The sequence below is a fragment of the Nilaparvata lugens genome, chromosome X (genome assembly GCF_014356525.2).
Source record: "Nilaparvata lugens isolate BPH chromosome X, ASM1435652v1, whole genome shotgun sequence".
NCBI lineage: Eukaryota > Metazoa > Arthropoda > Insecta > Hemiptera > Delphacidae > Nilaparvata > Nilaparvata lugens.
The window spans coordinates 101347883-101365115 of record NC_052518.1 but is presented as its reverse complement, the minus strand read 5'-3'; the positions used below and the strand labels follow the sequence as shown (position 1 = coordinate 101365115).

General features: G+C 33.7%; 1 protein-coding gene across 2 annotated transcripts in view; it reads left to right on the top strand.

Annotated features, from left to right (window-relative positions):
• The window catches only part of LOC111052754 (obscurin-like protein 1), a 37483-nt gene extending 21330 nt beyond the window's left edge, over positions 1 to 16153 (top strand). For both annotated transcript variants that reach the window (XM_022339512.2, XM_039442847.1), the window contains exons 5-6: positions 8652 to 8824; positions 15055 to 16153. In XM_022339512.2, the coding sequence (XP_022195204.1) occupies positions 8652 to 8824; positions 15055 to 15188 (307 nt within the window). In that variant the 3' untranslated portion in view covers positions 15189 to 16153. The remainder of the gene's footprint in view (positions 1 to 8651; positions 8825 to 15054) is intronic.
• Positions 16154 to 17233: the final 1080 nt, after the last annotated feature.

Sequence of the window (17233 nt, the reverse complement as noted above, 5' to 3'; positions counted from 1 at the left end):
TAATTAGGAATGGAGTTATCGTGTTCATAGACACACACACACAGACCAACACCCAAAAATTATGTTTTTGGACTCAGGGGACCTTGAAACTAATAGAAAACATGAAATTAGGGTACCTTAAATTTTTTTGGAAAGCAATACTTCCCTTACCTATGGTAATAGGGCAAGGAAAGTGAAAATGATAGAGAAAAGATAGCATGAGAAGATATCCCATGTTACAAGCTTTATTGTAAAACTCAACCAAATATTTCTATTTTTTGTGTAGTTGAGAAGTTGATATTGTGGTAATTATTCATATTGAATGAAAAAGACTAAGAAATTGTCAAAAACCACAAGATTTATTGATACTTAGAAAGACCGGTTTCGGTTATTACACCATTGTCAATCTCTGATAAACTGATCTGAGAAACTAAGTTTTCATTCAAGATATTCCTATAGTGAGGTCCACGTTATAATGGCAGTGAAGAAAGATAAGAGAAAAACGTTGCCGATTCTCTGTCTTGTCAATGCCTTCTATAGACGGTAGCTGATACAGGTTTATTGATGTAATATTAACAGTTCATTCTCGTTTCAAATAATCAATTATATTTTATTAAGCAAGAAATTGTATCTTACAATGAATTTCCATCATAAAGATTAAATATTTTGTTAATTAATTATTAATTCTACATTATTAATAGACGATCTTGCAACAGAACAAAGCGAGAAAGAGATAGCACTAACCGCTTTGTTGAATGATAGACAAGGATAGCAGTACCATTGCTAATCAACATCTGCCATTATAACGTGGACCTCACTATAGTAGTTGAAGCTATGTGACGCTAGTAGTCTCTCATACTGTGCCGTTCTTACACTCTCACCCCAATAAATAGACACTATCACCCCTAAAATAATAGACAGTAGACGACAGTAATCAGCTTCAGTTGACAAAAATGGGCTTGAAATTAATAATTTGATTGTATGGTATGAGATGTTGTGTTGTTAAATTTCCTGTTCCTCCAACAACAACAAACTTATTAGTTCAGCTGAAGATGTGGTAGGTTTTACCATGAAGCCTGGTACTGAAATATGAATTAATTTTCGAATAAATAAAAGTGGTATTGACAATATCAAAGTCTTATTCTTTGGGGTTGAAATTTGAAACATGAGCGTCCATGGGATGGGATACCTACTTATGCTGTCATTTCTCTATTGTAACAGTAACATTCTATTCTGCAATACACATTGTATTCTTAGTAGTTCTAGTTTTTTTTGTTTTTTTTTGGGAAATAAGCATTTATTTAGTTTTTTTGGGGGGGAATTAAACATTCTAGGTACAATGATTTTAAGTGCTTTGTGACAGTAATCAAATCAAATCAAATCATTTTATTGCCAAAAAGAAAACAAACAATGATTTACTCAAACACTTACGTACACGAGCAAGAATAAAAATAAAATGTATATAATACAATTACACATACATGCATATACATGAGAGAAGAAAAACTAATTATAACATTTCTAGGCATCACCAGCAAAAAGATAACTTTTTGCCCGCTGGTGAGAGTATTGATTTTGATATTCAATTAATTATTAAGTTTCCAATCACTCTAGATTCAAATTCTATTCTCTCACTTGTTTGCTCAGAAAATTGGACAAAACATTTATAAAGTGTAGAGGACATAAAATCACCATCATGGACTAAAGTCAACTGCATGAAACTAGTCCGCTGGAAATTGGAAATGGATGCAAAACTTCTCTTTCTAAAATGAATCAAAACATTTTCTTGTAATAGCTTGTGAAATACAGATTTCTTTGTCACCCTGTTCTTAAACCCTCTGTTTTAGAAGAATAAGAAGTAGAAGGGGATGAGAAGGGGAGGAAGAAGAAGAGGGCAGGAGTTGATGGGGAGGGGGAAAAAGGAGGAGAAGAAGAAAAAGAAAAAGTAGCAGAGAAAGAAGACAACAGGAGAAGAAGAAGAAGAAGAAGAAGAAGAAGAAGAAGAAGAAGAAGAAGAAGAAGAAGAAGAAGAAGAAGAAGAAGAAGAAGAAGAAGAAGAAGAAGAAGAAGAAGAAGAAGAAGAAGAAGAAGAAAGAAGAAGAAGAAAGAAGAAGAAGAAGAAGACGAAGAAGAAGAAGAAGAAGAAGAAGAAGAAGAAGAAGAAGAAGAAGAAAAGAGGAAGAAAAGGAAGAAGGAGAAGAAGAAAAAATCATTGAAAAAGTAGAAGAAGGAGGAGAAGGAGAGGGAGAAGATAGAAGAAAGTAGATAAGATGCATCAATTTCAGCAATCAAAAACTGATCGCTAATCTCTAAGGAAATTCATCAGTATTAATCCTCTGATCCATAAATTCATTTTAATCCTAGCAAATCCATAGTAATTAGTGACTACCCGTCCAAGATCCATTACTCATGACAGACTTTTGACATTAATGCCCTAACTTGTGACACTCAGCTTGTGACCCAAATTAGTTGCAGAACTTATGACCCATCTGAGGTGATTTGTGTCATTGATTGTCCCATAAGTTCCGAAACAATCGGAAACTGGCATAAATTTGAGAACTTATAACTCCACGTTATAATGGTAGTGGAGTAAGCTAGGAGAACAGCGTAGCCGATTCTCTGCCTTGCACACTGCCTTCTATAGAGGATAGCTGATACCGTTATATCTGGTGTAATATCAACTGTTCATACTTGTTTAGAATAATCAATAATTGTATTTTATCCATAAAACTAGTAGTTCTGTGAACAGTAGACCTCACGTAGTATTCTCATCCACAAGTACCAGATGTCAACTGTTTTAAATGTTAACAAACTCAGTTCACGTTTGAATTTGTATTCCATATGATATAATTCTTCCAGTTCCGTGATGATCTTTCTATCTGATGAAAATTAATTTTTTAGAATCAAAAATAGTATAATTTCTTCAGCATTTTTTAGTTAATTTGTTTATTTTTATTCACCTATTAAATTAGTTTTTTTCGAATGTGAGAATATTGATACTGATGAGCACGCATAATAATACCATGACTGCAAAACAAAATATTGAAACCAAAGACCTTAAAGCTGCGATTACACCAAATTTATTAAAAAAATGTTAATAACTCAATACCTCAAAGAGGTATGCATCTTTAAGCTGGGATTACACCAAAGTTATTAACAAAATGGTTATAACTTAATCCTTATAGATTAAATTAGATTGAACATAACTTATCATACACATGATGAACATATGTGTTTGTCAACTTCCGTTCAATCTTATAAAATCTATGAGGATTAAGTTATTAACATTTTGTTAATAACGTTGGTGTAAACCCAGCTTAAAGATGCATACCTCTTTAATGTCTTTGATTGAAACTATAGACTTTATACAAATACATTAATAGACTGGCTTCTCCACACATCTGTGTAATCACTTGTCAGCTGATTTATTATGAATAATTCTATAGTCTGATTTTTACTCTAATATTGGCGTATGAAGGAGGCTCCTTTTTCCTTTTATATTATCCTTGAAATGCAAAATTTCCAAAAACCTTGTATATACGTCGACGCGCAATTTAAAAAGGAACATACCTGTCAAATTTCATGAAAATCTATTACCGCGTTTCGCCGTAAATGCGCAACATATAAACATATAAACATTTAGAGAAATGCCAAACCGTCGACTTGAATCTTTGACCTCACTTCGTTCGGTCAAAAATACATTTTTCAATGATTGAATAACAAATTTTTATAAAAAATTAATTGGCGGGTGGAAATTAATTAAAATTTTAGAAATTGAGTAATATTGACGATATACAATACTAGAGAACAGGAAATTTTGAGATGAGAGGATGCATTATGTAAAATGGAGATGGGATATTAAAAGATGTAGAAAATGGATGAATGAATGGAAAGGGAGGGAGAATAGAGCATTTGTCATCTAGTGCTCTAGGGTTGGACAGACTCAGTCATTTGCTCTATAAGATATTTTTCCAAAGACAGGATAAAGCCCGCTCGGCTCTCAATGCATCTAATAGAGTTGGGAAGTTTATTCCATTCACGACAAGCGACGAAAGAGAGAGAAAGAGAGAGAGATATTGATTGATTGATTGAGTACTTTATTTATGTAGATTACAATATATACTGACTTATACACTTATATAAAATAGCTTACAATACAGCAAAATTATAGATGAATTTACATAATATAGACTAAGAAAATAATTATTGAACTGTATATGATACGAAAAGAGCAATTTGTAATAACTAAAGATAATATTGTTACGCATCTACACAAATGGCGGCCATTTTAAATTTTTGATGGCGAATATCTCGAAAACCGTCCATTTTACAGAAAATTTACAAGAGACAAAAAAGTTAGCAAATTTTTTCACAATTCCAATGATACCTAATTTATTAAGATTGGTCGAAGAATAACAGAGAAATTAATTTTTTTCGTACTGCATGCATGACCACTTTTCACCATTTAAAGATCAATATTAATTTTTTTTATAATTTCATGAAAACCGTTCTTATTACAGAAATATACAAGAATAACTTTCCTCCAAATTTTATTTTACATTGAAAAATATTAATTTCACTCAAATCGGTTCACTGATACTAATGCAGCAATTGCTCAAAATGCCGTCCTTCAACTTGATTACACAGTCTGCACCTTTCAATCATGGACCGTCGAACTGCTATAAAAGCATTTTCATCATCTTGAATGGCACCTGCTGCAGCAACCACTCTTGCCACAACGTCTTCTTCGTTTTCTACTGGCGTGCTGTAAACAAGGTCTTTCATATGGCCCCAGAAAAAAAATCTAAAGGGTTGAGGTCAGGTGAACGTGCGGGCCACGGTACTGGTCCACCCCGCCCAATCCACCGCTGACGATAGGTCATGTTCAGAAAGTCCGTAACAACATTTCCGAAATGAGCAGGGGCACCATCATGTTGAAATCAAATATTATATCTGTTTGCAAGAGGCTCATCTTCCAAAAGTTCTGGTAGTATGTCTCTTAAAAAAGTAATGTACGTGGGAGAATTCAGACGATTAGGAAGAATGTATGGTCCAATCACGCGATTACCTAAGATACCCGTCCAAACATTCAGCGAAAATCTATGCTGATAACCACGCACTTTGACCTCATGAGGATTGTCTAAGGCCCAGACGTGACTGTTGCGAGAGTTGAAGATTCCTTCTCTTGTAAAGCTGGACTCATCAGTAAATAACACATTTTCTAGAAAATTTGGTTGGATAATGTCTTGCTGAAGAAACCAACGGGCACAGTTTACTCTTGGCTCATAGTCGCGTTCAACCAATGAGTGAACATTTTGAAAGCGGAAGGGGTGAAGTCTTTCCTTGTTTAGTACACGCCACACAGAAGAAGCACTTGAATTGATTTGCTTTGCAACTGCTCTCGTACTCGTTCTAGGATTGAAATCGAATTTCTGCAATACTTCCTCTTCAAAAGCAACATTTCGAACTGCTCGAGGCCTACCAGCAATTACCCTGTTCCGTTCAAATGAACCAACTTCTCTCAGCCGATTGTGAGTTCTTGTGAACACCTTGTCGGAAGGGAGACGGCGGTTTGGAAATGCAGCTGCATACATTCTTCTTGCTTCGGTCGCATTGCCAAGAGCTGCTCCATACATGAAGTGAATATCGGTGTACTCCAGCGAACTAAATTCCATTACAATAATTAAATATTTGTGTAGAAGCAACGTAAGAAAATATTGAAACTGGAAATTTAAGATAGAAATAAGACCTAGGAAACGTGAGACTAAGAAATAGGAAGCACTACATCTGGTTCTTTACTTTTAATGAAACAACAATACTTTTACAAGACAAACATTATCATCTGAAAACCATTGTAAAATCATCTGTTTGCCCATATGGAGCCATACCGAGTTTCAAAGCTTCATCTTAAATACATCTGGAATTAAAAAATTAATATTGATCTTTAAATGGTGAAAAGTGGTCATGCATGCAGTACGAAAAAAATTAATTTCTCTGTTATTCTTTGACCAATCTTAATAAATTAGGTATCATTGAAATTGTGAAAAAATTTTCCAACTTTTTTGTCTCTTGTAAATTTTCTGTAAAATGGACGGTTTTCGAGATATTCGCCATCAAAAATTTAAAATGGCCGCCATTTTGAAAAACTTCAACGAAAAAATTTTTTTTTATTTTTTATAGTTGAGTCTTTATAGCATAAATATTCATGCCAAATTTCAGATCAATACAACATTTCGTTCTTGAGATAAAAATTTTTAAGTGAAAAAAACAAAATGGCAGCTATAAGGATAACCGCTGAGTTTTGGACACTTCAAATATGACATTTGTAGTCTCCTAGCATCCAGGTACAATACCCTAAAATTCTCGACACTACTTCTGAAACACCCTGTATATATATATATATATATTATATATATAATATATATATATATATATATTATATATAATATATATATATATATATATATTTATTTATTTATTCATATATATATATATATATATATATATATATATATATATATATATAAATTAAAACAGGAGACACAAGATGTAGATTGAAAACACTTAAAAACTTTTGTAAAAAACTGCAGTCTGCTCGGTTGAGAAGAGACTCAGTCTCCGAAAATTTCCCCCATTTCTAATGTAAGTTTTTAGTGTTTTCAATCTATATCTAGTGTCTCCTGTTTTAATTTATATTACAAACTTAAAGTGTCTTCTGTTATGTGCTATATATATATATATATATATATATATATATATATATATATATATATATATATATAGACAAGACAGCTTTACTCCAAGGAGATACTGTGCAGATTACACAAGAACCCAACATTTCAAACCAGAAACCACAACCACAACACCAGATACAGGAATCTTCTCATCACCAGTGTTGCAAGGAAGGCACTATACCAGATACATTTCAATCATTCAGCACCAAAATTATATAACCTACTTCCTGCAAACTTTAAACAGATTAATCATCCTAGAAAGTTCAAAACAATAGTACACAATTGGTTGATGAGCAAAGGAAGACAGAACATAGAAAACATTATTTCAAATAACAACTAACCACCTAATGACTTACTAAACACTAACTAATTAATAATACGCACAGAAAAACTAACAAAACCTACTCTAGAACATGGTACGCCATAGTGGAGTAGGTCAATTCCCACACAGAAAAAAACTAAACAAGTAAAGGACACATCATAAGAATTTTTTGTTACTAACTATTGTATGTAATATTTTAATTTATCAAATATTTTGTGTAATTGATGTTGTAGTTTTAGTTTTTTGGGAAATAAACATTTATTTATTTATTATTTATTATTTTTATATATATATATATATATATATATATATATATATATATATATATATATATATAATCTACTCTATAACATGGTTTATAAGTTTGTATTGGTGGAATGGGTGAGGGATGGTTGTCATGTGATCGTTCTAGGGCTGGACAGTTTCAGTCATTTGAGAGGGAGAGAGAGAGAGAGAAAGAGTGATAGGGAGAAAGATGACGACATTTTCAACTTGTATTAATGAGAGGATCAGTTTGGTGATTGAGATGAGTGCCCTAATACTTGGCTTAAACTATCTTCTAAACTGTTCTAACGATGATATTGATCTTGAGGCATTAGAAGTGGGGAGGAGGAGGTGGAGGAGGAGGAGGAGGAGGAGGAGGAGGAGGAGGAGGAGGAGGAGGAGGAGGAGTAGGAGGAAGATCAGGAGGAGGAAGAGGAAGAGGAGGAGGAGGAGGAGGAGGAGGAGGAGGAGGAGGAGGAGGAGTAGAAGGAGGAGGAGGAGTAGTAATGAGAGAAGAAGGAGGAAGATGAGACGGAGGAGAAGGAGGAGAAGGAGGACGCGGAGGAATCGGAGGAGTTGGAGGAGGAGGTGTAGGAGGTGGTTGAGGATGTAAAGGTGGTGGGAGAGGAAGAGGATAAGGAAGAAGAAGAGGAGGAGAAGGAGCTCTATCCTTTTCTACCACCACAACGTTGCCAGGTCGCTTTCCAGTAGAAATATAAATTTATCACCAAAATATTCAAACTCAATTACGATTACTGGTTTTTTTATCTCTGTATTTTATTAGATATGTGTAGATGTTACATCTATTATGTATTCTAGTATTCATCCTAATCAAATTTTTCATTTTTTTATCATTTTTCATTTAATATTTCGCCAAAATTACATAATAGTTACAAAACATGAATGATTTGGCACAGCCAGCAAAGTTAAACTTGTGCGCTAGCTGTGAGTTCATAAAGCAAACAGTACGAAGTAGCCTATAGCAATACTGAAAAATGGAAAAAAATATATACCTATGTAATAAATATTATAGTGATGCTTCTTATAAATAATACAATGATAAGAATTGAATAATTTCGTGTTAAAACCAATTATACAGGTGATAACCAAAAACAAGTCATACAGCCTACATTTAAATCTTCTAAATGCAAACTAATGAAGAAGAATACAATAAAAAATGAAATTTTCAGTTGTGAGCACATCCCAGTGCTTAATCAATTTTCATAAATAATACAAAAGATAGAAAGTCAAAACTCAAAAGAATCATGAATAGATTTATTAACATTTAGGCATTGTAAAATATATATTCAATTATATATATAATTATAGATAATTTCAATTTAAATTTGCAGAGGAGGTGAAGTGGTGAATTATTCCCAACGAGGCGGCATCTCAGTGTTGACAGAGAAGAAATCGCGTAGCAGTCGACTTCTGATATCAAGGGCAGAGCCCCCCGACTCTGGCAATTACACCTGTATCCCTTCGGCCAGTGACTCAGCCTCTGTGCTAGTGCATGTACTCAATGGTGAGTTGAATGAAATTGAAATTATCTTTATTCTTCTTCTTCTTAGAAAGTACAAACAATATACAATTCACATATACAAAACTTGGAGAAGTTTCCTCACATTGGCAAAGCCTGTGTGCGAGGAACGAAATCTCTACAATTTCATATACTTAAATATGCATGCAATGATAGATATGACAATGATAAAACTCTTCAATGTTGTTTTCCATCACGAACTGCTTATTATTAAATCACTTTCTGCTTTTAGAAAAAACGACTAGCAGTCAGATATTTTACAATAAATGAATTAATCACTCACTGGACAACAAGATCTTTCGGCAGGTCCGCCATCTTCTTGGTTGTACTCATAGACAAATAGAAGGATAGGATGGCAATTTTTAGTGTGCTGTTAGTGTCTATTGGATTAGTGTCTGTTGGTGTTGTTGGTGTCTATTGGTGTCTATTGGATTAGTGTCTGTTGGTGCTTTTGGTGTCTATTGGATTAGTGTCTGTTGGTGCTGTTGGTGTCTATTGGTGTCTATTGGGTTTGTTGTGGCTAAGAAGGTGATCAAAGAGGATGTGGGATTTAAAGTTGATTTGTTCATTTAATATACATTGTCTATTGCTTTTAAATTGGGTGTATATTTCAAATTGTTTTATTTTGTCTAATTCTGGTCCTTTGTTTTTTATGTGTATGATTTGTAGATCAGTATTTATGTTTGTGTGTTTGTGATTTTCTTGAATTAGGTGGTCGGCGAATGCAGATTCTGTTTTTGTTCAGGGACTAAAAACAAAAACAGAATCTGCATTCGCCGACCACCTAATTCAAGAAAATCACAAACACACAAACATAAATACTGATCTACAAATCATACACATAAAAAACAAAGGACCAGAATTAGACAAAATAAAACAATTTGAAATATACACCCAATTTAAAAGCAATAGACAATGTATTTTAAATGAACAAACCAACTTCAAATCCCACATCCTCTTTGATTACCTTCTCAGCCACAACAAACCCAATAGATACCAATAGACACCAACAGCACCAACAGACACTAATCCAATAGACACCAACAGCACACTAAAAATAGCCATCCTATCTATTGTTCTATCCTATCTATCCTTCTATTTGTCTATGAGTACAACCAAGAAGATGGCGGAACTGCCGAAAGATCTCGTTGTCCAGTGAGTGATTAATTCATTTATTGTAAAATATCTGACTGTTAGTCGTTTTTTCTAAAAGCAAAAAGTGATTTAATAATAAAACACAATTGAAGAACAAAACAATTTCAACCAATATTAAGCACTAAACCTTAACGTATTACCAAAACAAAAGAAACAGAGCAATAATAATTATTAATTAAAAGATATATTACTTACTGATGTAAAATGATAATTAATGTTATTAGGATACTTACAAGTAATTAAACCTGAAAGAGACATCCCAAATACACTCAAAACCCCTCAACCCACCGTACACATTAAATTTCGTATCAATTCATTTTATGTTTTATTTTCATTTTTATTCATATTCTATATCCATTTTTACTTTCCTTGCCCTATTACCATAGATAAGGAAAGTATTGCTTTCCAAAAAAAATTAAGGTACCCTAATTTCAAGTTTTCTATACGTTTCAAGGTCCCCTGAGTCCAAAAACATGATTTTTGGGTGTTGGTATGTGTGTGTGTATGTGTGGGTGTGTGTATGTCTGTGAACACGATAACTCCATTCCTAATTAACCGATTGACTTGAAATTTTAAACTTAAGGTCCTTATACCATAAGGATCCGACAATAAGAAATTCAATAAAATTCAATTCAAGATGGCGGAAAAAATGGCGGATAATTACTAAAAAACCATGTTTTCAACGTTTTTCTCGAAAACGGCTCTAACGATTTTCTTCAAATTTATACCATGGATAGCTATTTATAAGCCCTATCAACTGACATGAGTCTCATTTTTGGGAAAATTGCAGGAGCTCCGTAATATTCTTGGGAAAAATGGCAGATAATTACTAAAAAACCATGTTTTTCACGATTTTCTCAAAAATTACTTGACCGATTTTTTTCAAATCCATACCCTGTATGGTTATTCATCAGCTCTATCAACTGGCATGAGTCTTTTTCCTGGGAAACTAATGGGGGGTCCACCCCATCCTTGAGAAATGGACTTTGTAACCTCCTTCTCGTGCATGAGGTAGGTAGGTAGAGCAGTTTATAAAAAGAACACAGTCGTAGTCGAGATATTTCATCTGTAGAACAGCTGTTTTGACGATTTTTGAAAGAATCATCGAATTTCACAATTTACACAAAGGAAAAAGTACTCTGAAAACAATTATATATACACATATAGAGTAGTCTGATTGTAGTTGCAAATATTTTGCCGCCAATCGTCATTATGTTATTCCCCTAAATTATTCTCGTCTAAGAATGAAGCTTACAGTTCAATGAGCAAGGAAAGTTGTGTGAGTGTACCACACCAGATTTTTAAACTATTGTATACTTGCGATCTTATCACACTACTCGACCACTATCGATCAGAATAAATTGATACTATAATATAATATTCCCAATTTCCTCACGATTCACACCAAGTAAACATTTGTTGACTATTTGCTTGAGATGGTTCATTTTATTATTTACGGGTTATTTATAAATTCTGGTAGCTTAGGGAAAAGCATAATTATAATGCGATGATGTTGTTGTGAATGTTTTAAGCAGTCAAGGAGTGATGATAACTGTGTTCAGAGCAGTTCTTGTTTGGTAATTGTGGCGGACTATACATTATACATTTGATTCATTATACATTTGTGCATTTATGCAATGTTGAGAATCGGGAACGCTGCTCTTCTATGTTTCTCTAGTGCCATTATAACGTGCACCTTACCATAGTGCATGTACGCAATAGGTAAAAGATGATATAAGAAGATATCCCATGGTATGGATGGTTTATGTTGCAAATTTCAAGCCAATTACTGTCTTTTATAACTGTTTTGTTTTGAAATTGAAATAGAATATTTATTTATTATTATTGAACGAAAATCCAAATTAAATGCTGTGATTCACCCCGAAGACTTCTGCTACTGCAAATACTGACAGCAGGGTAAACAGCTAGATGGAAATTCGATGAGCGCAACTATTCAAAAATTATTTGTCAGCCCGAGAATCGAACCCAGTACCTCCTAATTGCCGGTCAGTAATGCTTACCCTTACACCAAACTGACAATCTCTGGAAAGCAGCGCTCATTTTATACGAAGCCATAGCGGCCAGCCAGTCTACACATGGAAATTAGTGAGCTATTGCAATTATTCAAATGCTAATGAATTGATTATAATTATTGAATGAAAATCCAAATTAAATGCTGTAATTCACCCCGAAGACTTCTGCTGCTGCAATGTCCATCTAGCTGTTTACCCTGTTGTCAATATTTGTAGTAGCAGAAGTCTTCGGGGTGAATTACAGCATTTAATTTGAATTTTCGTTCAATAATAATAATAATAATTCCCTGATCAGAAATTAGGAGGTATTGGGTTTCGTTTCCCAGGCTGACAAATAATTTTTGAATAGAAGCGCTCATCGAATTCATCTGTAGAAATTTATTTGCCAAATAATTTTACACACATTTCTACAATCACAAAATAACAACAGTAATAAAGTTAACAAGCACAAAATTTTAGAAGTATGCAGTACAATATAATTAACAAGATTATTTGATAATATTAAGCGAAGTAATAATAAAATTGTTGGGAGTGTAAGAGTGTAAGAAAGGCACAATATGAGAGACTACCATCGTTACATAATAGGCTAACTTCACTGAAAACAACTACTAGGACTATCGGCTTGAAAACAATGAATTTGTTTTCATTGCAACATGAACGACCTATACCATGGAAACTTGACGAATTTGAAACCTGACAAACTGAGAAGTATCAATTATTATTCAAGTTTTATAAAAAGTAAGTCAAAACTTGACAATTCAGAACTTCACCATTGGAACTAAATTGAACACGGGATACTGTAAACATATAGAGGAAAGAATACCATTATTAGTAGTTCTTATACTTATACTAATACTAATAAAAATATTAATATACTAACATTAATACAAATACTAATAATAGTAATAGTAAATACTTTATGGAATGGACTGCTTCAAGGAACAGTTTTATCACCCCTTCTTTTTCTTCTGTACGTAAATAAGCTTGACGAATTGAAAACTTGACAGATTGAAAAATAAACTAATAGAAATACTTGAATTGAAACTTGAATTTTGACGAACTGAAAAATCGACGAATAGGAAATTTGATGATATTAAAAGTTGACGAATTGAAATTTTGACAAACTGAAAAACTGGAACTGAATGAAATGATGAAATCAGAACATGAGGAATTGAAAACTTATCTTTAAAACTATAATTTGTGGCAACGTTCTTATGCTATCATTTTCTATGATAATATTTATCATCTGATAATAGGATCATTTTCACAACTTGGAATTGTGATAAGGGATTCCAAACGTGAAGTTTGATTAGACGAGTAACGGAGAATCGGAAATTAAAGGGTTTTCTGATCTGATTTTGAATTTGTTTATCTGGTTTTGAAATTGGAAAGGATCTGATAAAGTTGTGGAGGTAGAAAGTCATAGCTCTATTTGCTTTGTCGAGTGATAGACAAGGATAGCAACACCAATGTTAATCATATACTACCATTAAACATGGATCTCACTAAAGCTGAGAATATGAAATCATAATAATACAATTCTGTTGGAACATTATTAAGCTGGTGACACAATTAATATTTTAGTACACATTACTGTTTATGTAAATTGTACATATATTCACTCTGATCACATTCATGTGAATATACTCGAATACACTGATAGCAGATTATTGAGATAATTACCCAATTATTTAGTTGGCGTATGTACGCTATATTCGGAGATTTAGACAGAGATGATGGGAATATTACAACAGAATTGTATCATTACGATTTCATATCTTCTGCTATAGTGCGGTCCTTTCGTGATTATGGCGGTATTAAATAATTTAATAGACATAAGTATTAGTATTAGTGTTACTATCCTTGTCTATCATTCCACAAAGCAGATAGCGCTGTCCTCTTCTAGCGCTCTCCAACATTGCCGGGTCGTGTTTTAACAATGTAGAAGAAATTCAATTAATCATCAAAATATTTGATGTCTATTATGAAAATTCATTGTTTCATAATTGAAGAATAATTTCTCTTGAGGAATTTATATTTATTCATCATTATTTTATTGTTTTATACAGAGTGAATCATATATATGAAAACCCTTCAATAAGTTGGAAACTGTTATAGATATGATATTGTAACTTTCAGGATGAGTCATTGGTCAAATACTCTACCTTTTGACGTACAACCGATTTTCAACCCCTCATAAGGGGTTGACTTAGGGGTTGTGACTCAAATATTTTAAATGTGAACACCCATTGTGTGGAAAATCACTTTGAAGGCTTTTTCAAAACAAGAAAGATGGTATCGATAAAAATGTTCTATGATACTTTTATCTGAAATGGCGGCTGATTGAAGTTTCAGTTTTTAAAGAAATTGGGGGTTGTAACTCAAATATTTTAAAAGTAGACAACCATTGTGTGATACATCATTTTCAAGGCCTTTTCAAAATGAGAAAGATGACATCACTAAAAATGTTTTGTGATATTTTTATCCGAAATGGCAGCTGATGGAACGTTATCAATTATTTCTTTAAAGACTAAAACTTCAATCAGCTGCCATTTTGGATAAAAGTGTCATAGAACATTTTTATTGGTGTCATCTTCTTTTTTTAGAAAGGCCTTAAAAATTATGTACCACACAATGGGTGTTTACTTTTAAAATATTTGAGTTATAACCCCTCATTTCCTTAAAAACTAAAATTTCAATCAGCCGCTATTTTGGATACAAATATCATAGAAAACTTTAATTGATGTCATCTTTCTTGTTTTAAAAATATCTCTAAATTAAGTACCATAACATGGGTGTTTACATTTAAAATATTCGAGTTACAACCCCTAAGTCAACCCCTTATAAGGGGTTGAAATTCAGTTGTACGTCAAAAGGTAGAGTATTTGACCAATAACTTATGCTGAGAGTTACAGTATTATATCTACAACAGTCTCCGACCTATTGAAGGGTTCCCATACATATGACTCACTCTCTATATTTAGATAAACAAACAATCGAGGTAATTTTTGTTTTTCAAAATTTCAGGAGAGCAGCCGGCAGCAATGCAGCATGGTAATAGCAGCAGAGGCGCTGTTGCCAGACTTCTACCCACACTTTTGCTGGTTTGCCAGCTCGTGCGAGATGCAACAATGTCCTACACCCACTCCATCCTACGGTGATCTATTTCCATTGGAATCTTCAAAAATCTCTAAGGAAACCATCTCAATTAATAGAATCTCGGTTGTGTGAAAAGTTTAGACTTCTGTGAAAAGATCAGAGAATTTTAAGAAATTCTTTAGGGCCGGTTTCCGATCTCGGGATTTAGCTAAGTTGTAGACTTTAAACAGCTGGAGTCAGAAAATTGGCTTTCCAAAACGGGGCGTAGTCGCAGTTTTTATTTTCTCATTTCTATAATTGGAACTGTTTTTCCTTGACGAAATTAAACATTCCTAAATAATTCAGAATAGCTGAAATTTTACACTATTTTATTTTATTTTGTGTTCAATTTTGTAGTTTTTCGAAATTTAATTCAAACGTGACTATGACAATGACTACGACTACGCCCCGTTTCGGAGAGCCAATTTTCTGAATCCAGCTGTTTAAAGTCTACAACTTAGCTAAATCCCGAGCTCGGAAACCGGCCTGAGATATTGAAAAATAGCTTGGAGAACGAGCTTGAGAATATTGAAAAATCTTGAAGCCAATTTTGGTGGAGAAGGATGAGGAGAAGAAGGAGGAGGAGGAGGTGTTGGAGGGGAACTAGTTAATGAGGAGGAGGAGGAGGAGTGGGAACAAGAGGAGCAGTATGAAGAAGCAGGAAATAAAATCATATGAAACACATTTTTTATGTCAAATTAAGCCTTTCTTGTCATACCTGTCAATAATATTATAATTATGACTATGATTGGAATTACTTCCAAACTGAAAAGATGTTGTGCCAATTGAATGAGAATATCCAAGTTTATTTGGGAAATAGATTCTGAACATATTATAATACTCTTTCTGTATCCCTTGTGAGACATTATTTCCATTTTTCAAAACACTCTCCTGATATGTTAACTTTTTTGATGATGTACGTACTATCATGGTTGTGATAACACATAAAACTGTAATTGAAAAATAAAAGATTACCTTTTCAATTGAATTGTTGTAATTTTTTTATGGTGAGACTCATAAATGTAAGTTGGGAAAAAACAATGAATAGGTGGAGGAGGAGCAGGAGGAGGGGGAGGAGGTGGTGGAGGAGGAGGATTGATTGATTGAGTACTTTATGTAGATTACAATATATACTGGCTTATACACTTATATATAATAGCTTACAATACAGCAAAATTATAGATTAAGAAAATAATATTATAGAACTGTATATGATACGAAAAAGCAATTTGTAATAATTAAAGATAGTATTGTTATGCATGTACATAAATTGGCGGAGCTTTGGACATATCAATGTCCGTTCTTCGGGAAGAATATTAAAAATATCCTCCCCACTAACTCTCTACCAAAGGAGGAGGAGGATGAGGTTGAGGAGGGGGAGGAGAAAGAGAAGTGGGAGGAGAGGAGGAGGAGGAGTAGGAGGAGGGAGAGAAGGATGTGAAGGAGAAGGAGTAGGAGAAGGATGTATGGGAATAGGAAGTGGAGGAGAAGGAGAAGAAGTAGGAAGAGTAAAAGGAGCAGAAGTTAAAGGGGGAGGGGGAGTGAGAGTTGGATTATAGAGGTGGAGGAGGCGGAGGAGAAGGCTGGAGGAGTAGGAGGAGGAGGAGGAGGTAGATTCTCTCCAGAATGTGAGTTGGGAAAACACGAGGTCTGCCCTGTAATTGAATTACCTAATTTGGTGGAGCCTAGCCAATCCTTATTCTCAGCTCCATGTAAGAAAACTTCCCAGATTTCTCCAAAACCATAGCTTACATCAACCTTACAACAGCATAATCTTCTCCTCTTTTCTTAATCTCTTTCTTCTTTCTCTTCTCCTTCTTCTCCTTCGTTTTCTCCTTTTTCTCTAGTCTCCTTCCTTGCCCTATTACCATAGGTAAGGAAAGTATTGCTTTCCAAAAAAATGAAGGTACCCTAATTTCAAGTTTTCTTTACGTTTCAAGGTCCCCTGAGTCCAAAAACATGATTTTTGGGTGTTGGTCTGTGTATGTATATGTGTATAGTATGTGTGTGTGTGTGGTGTGTGTGTGTGTGTGTGTGTGTGTGTGTGTGTGTGTGTGTATGTGTAAAC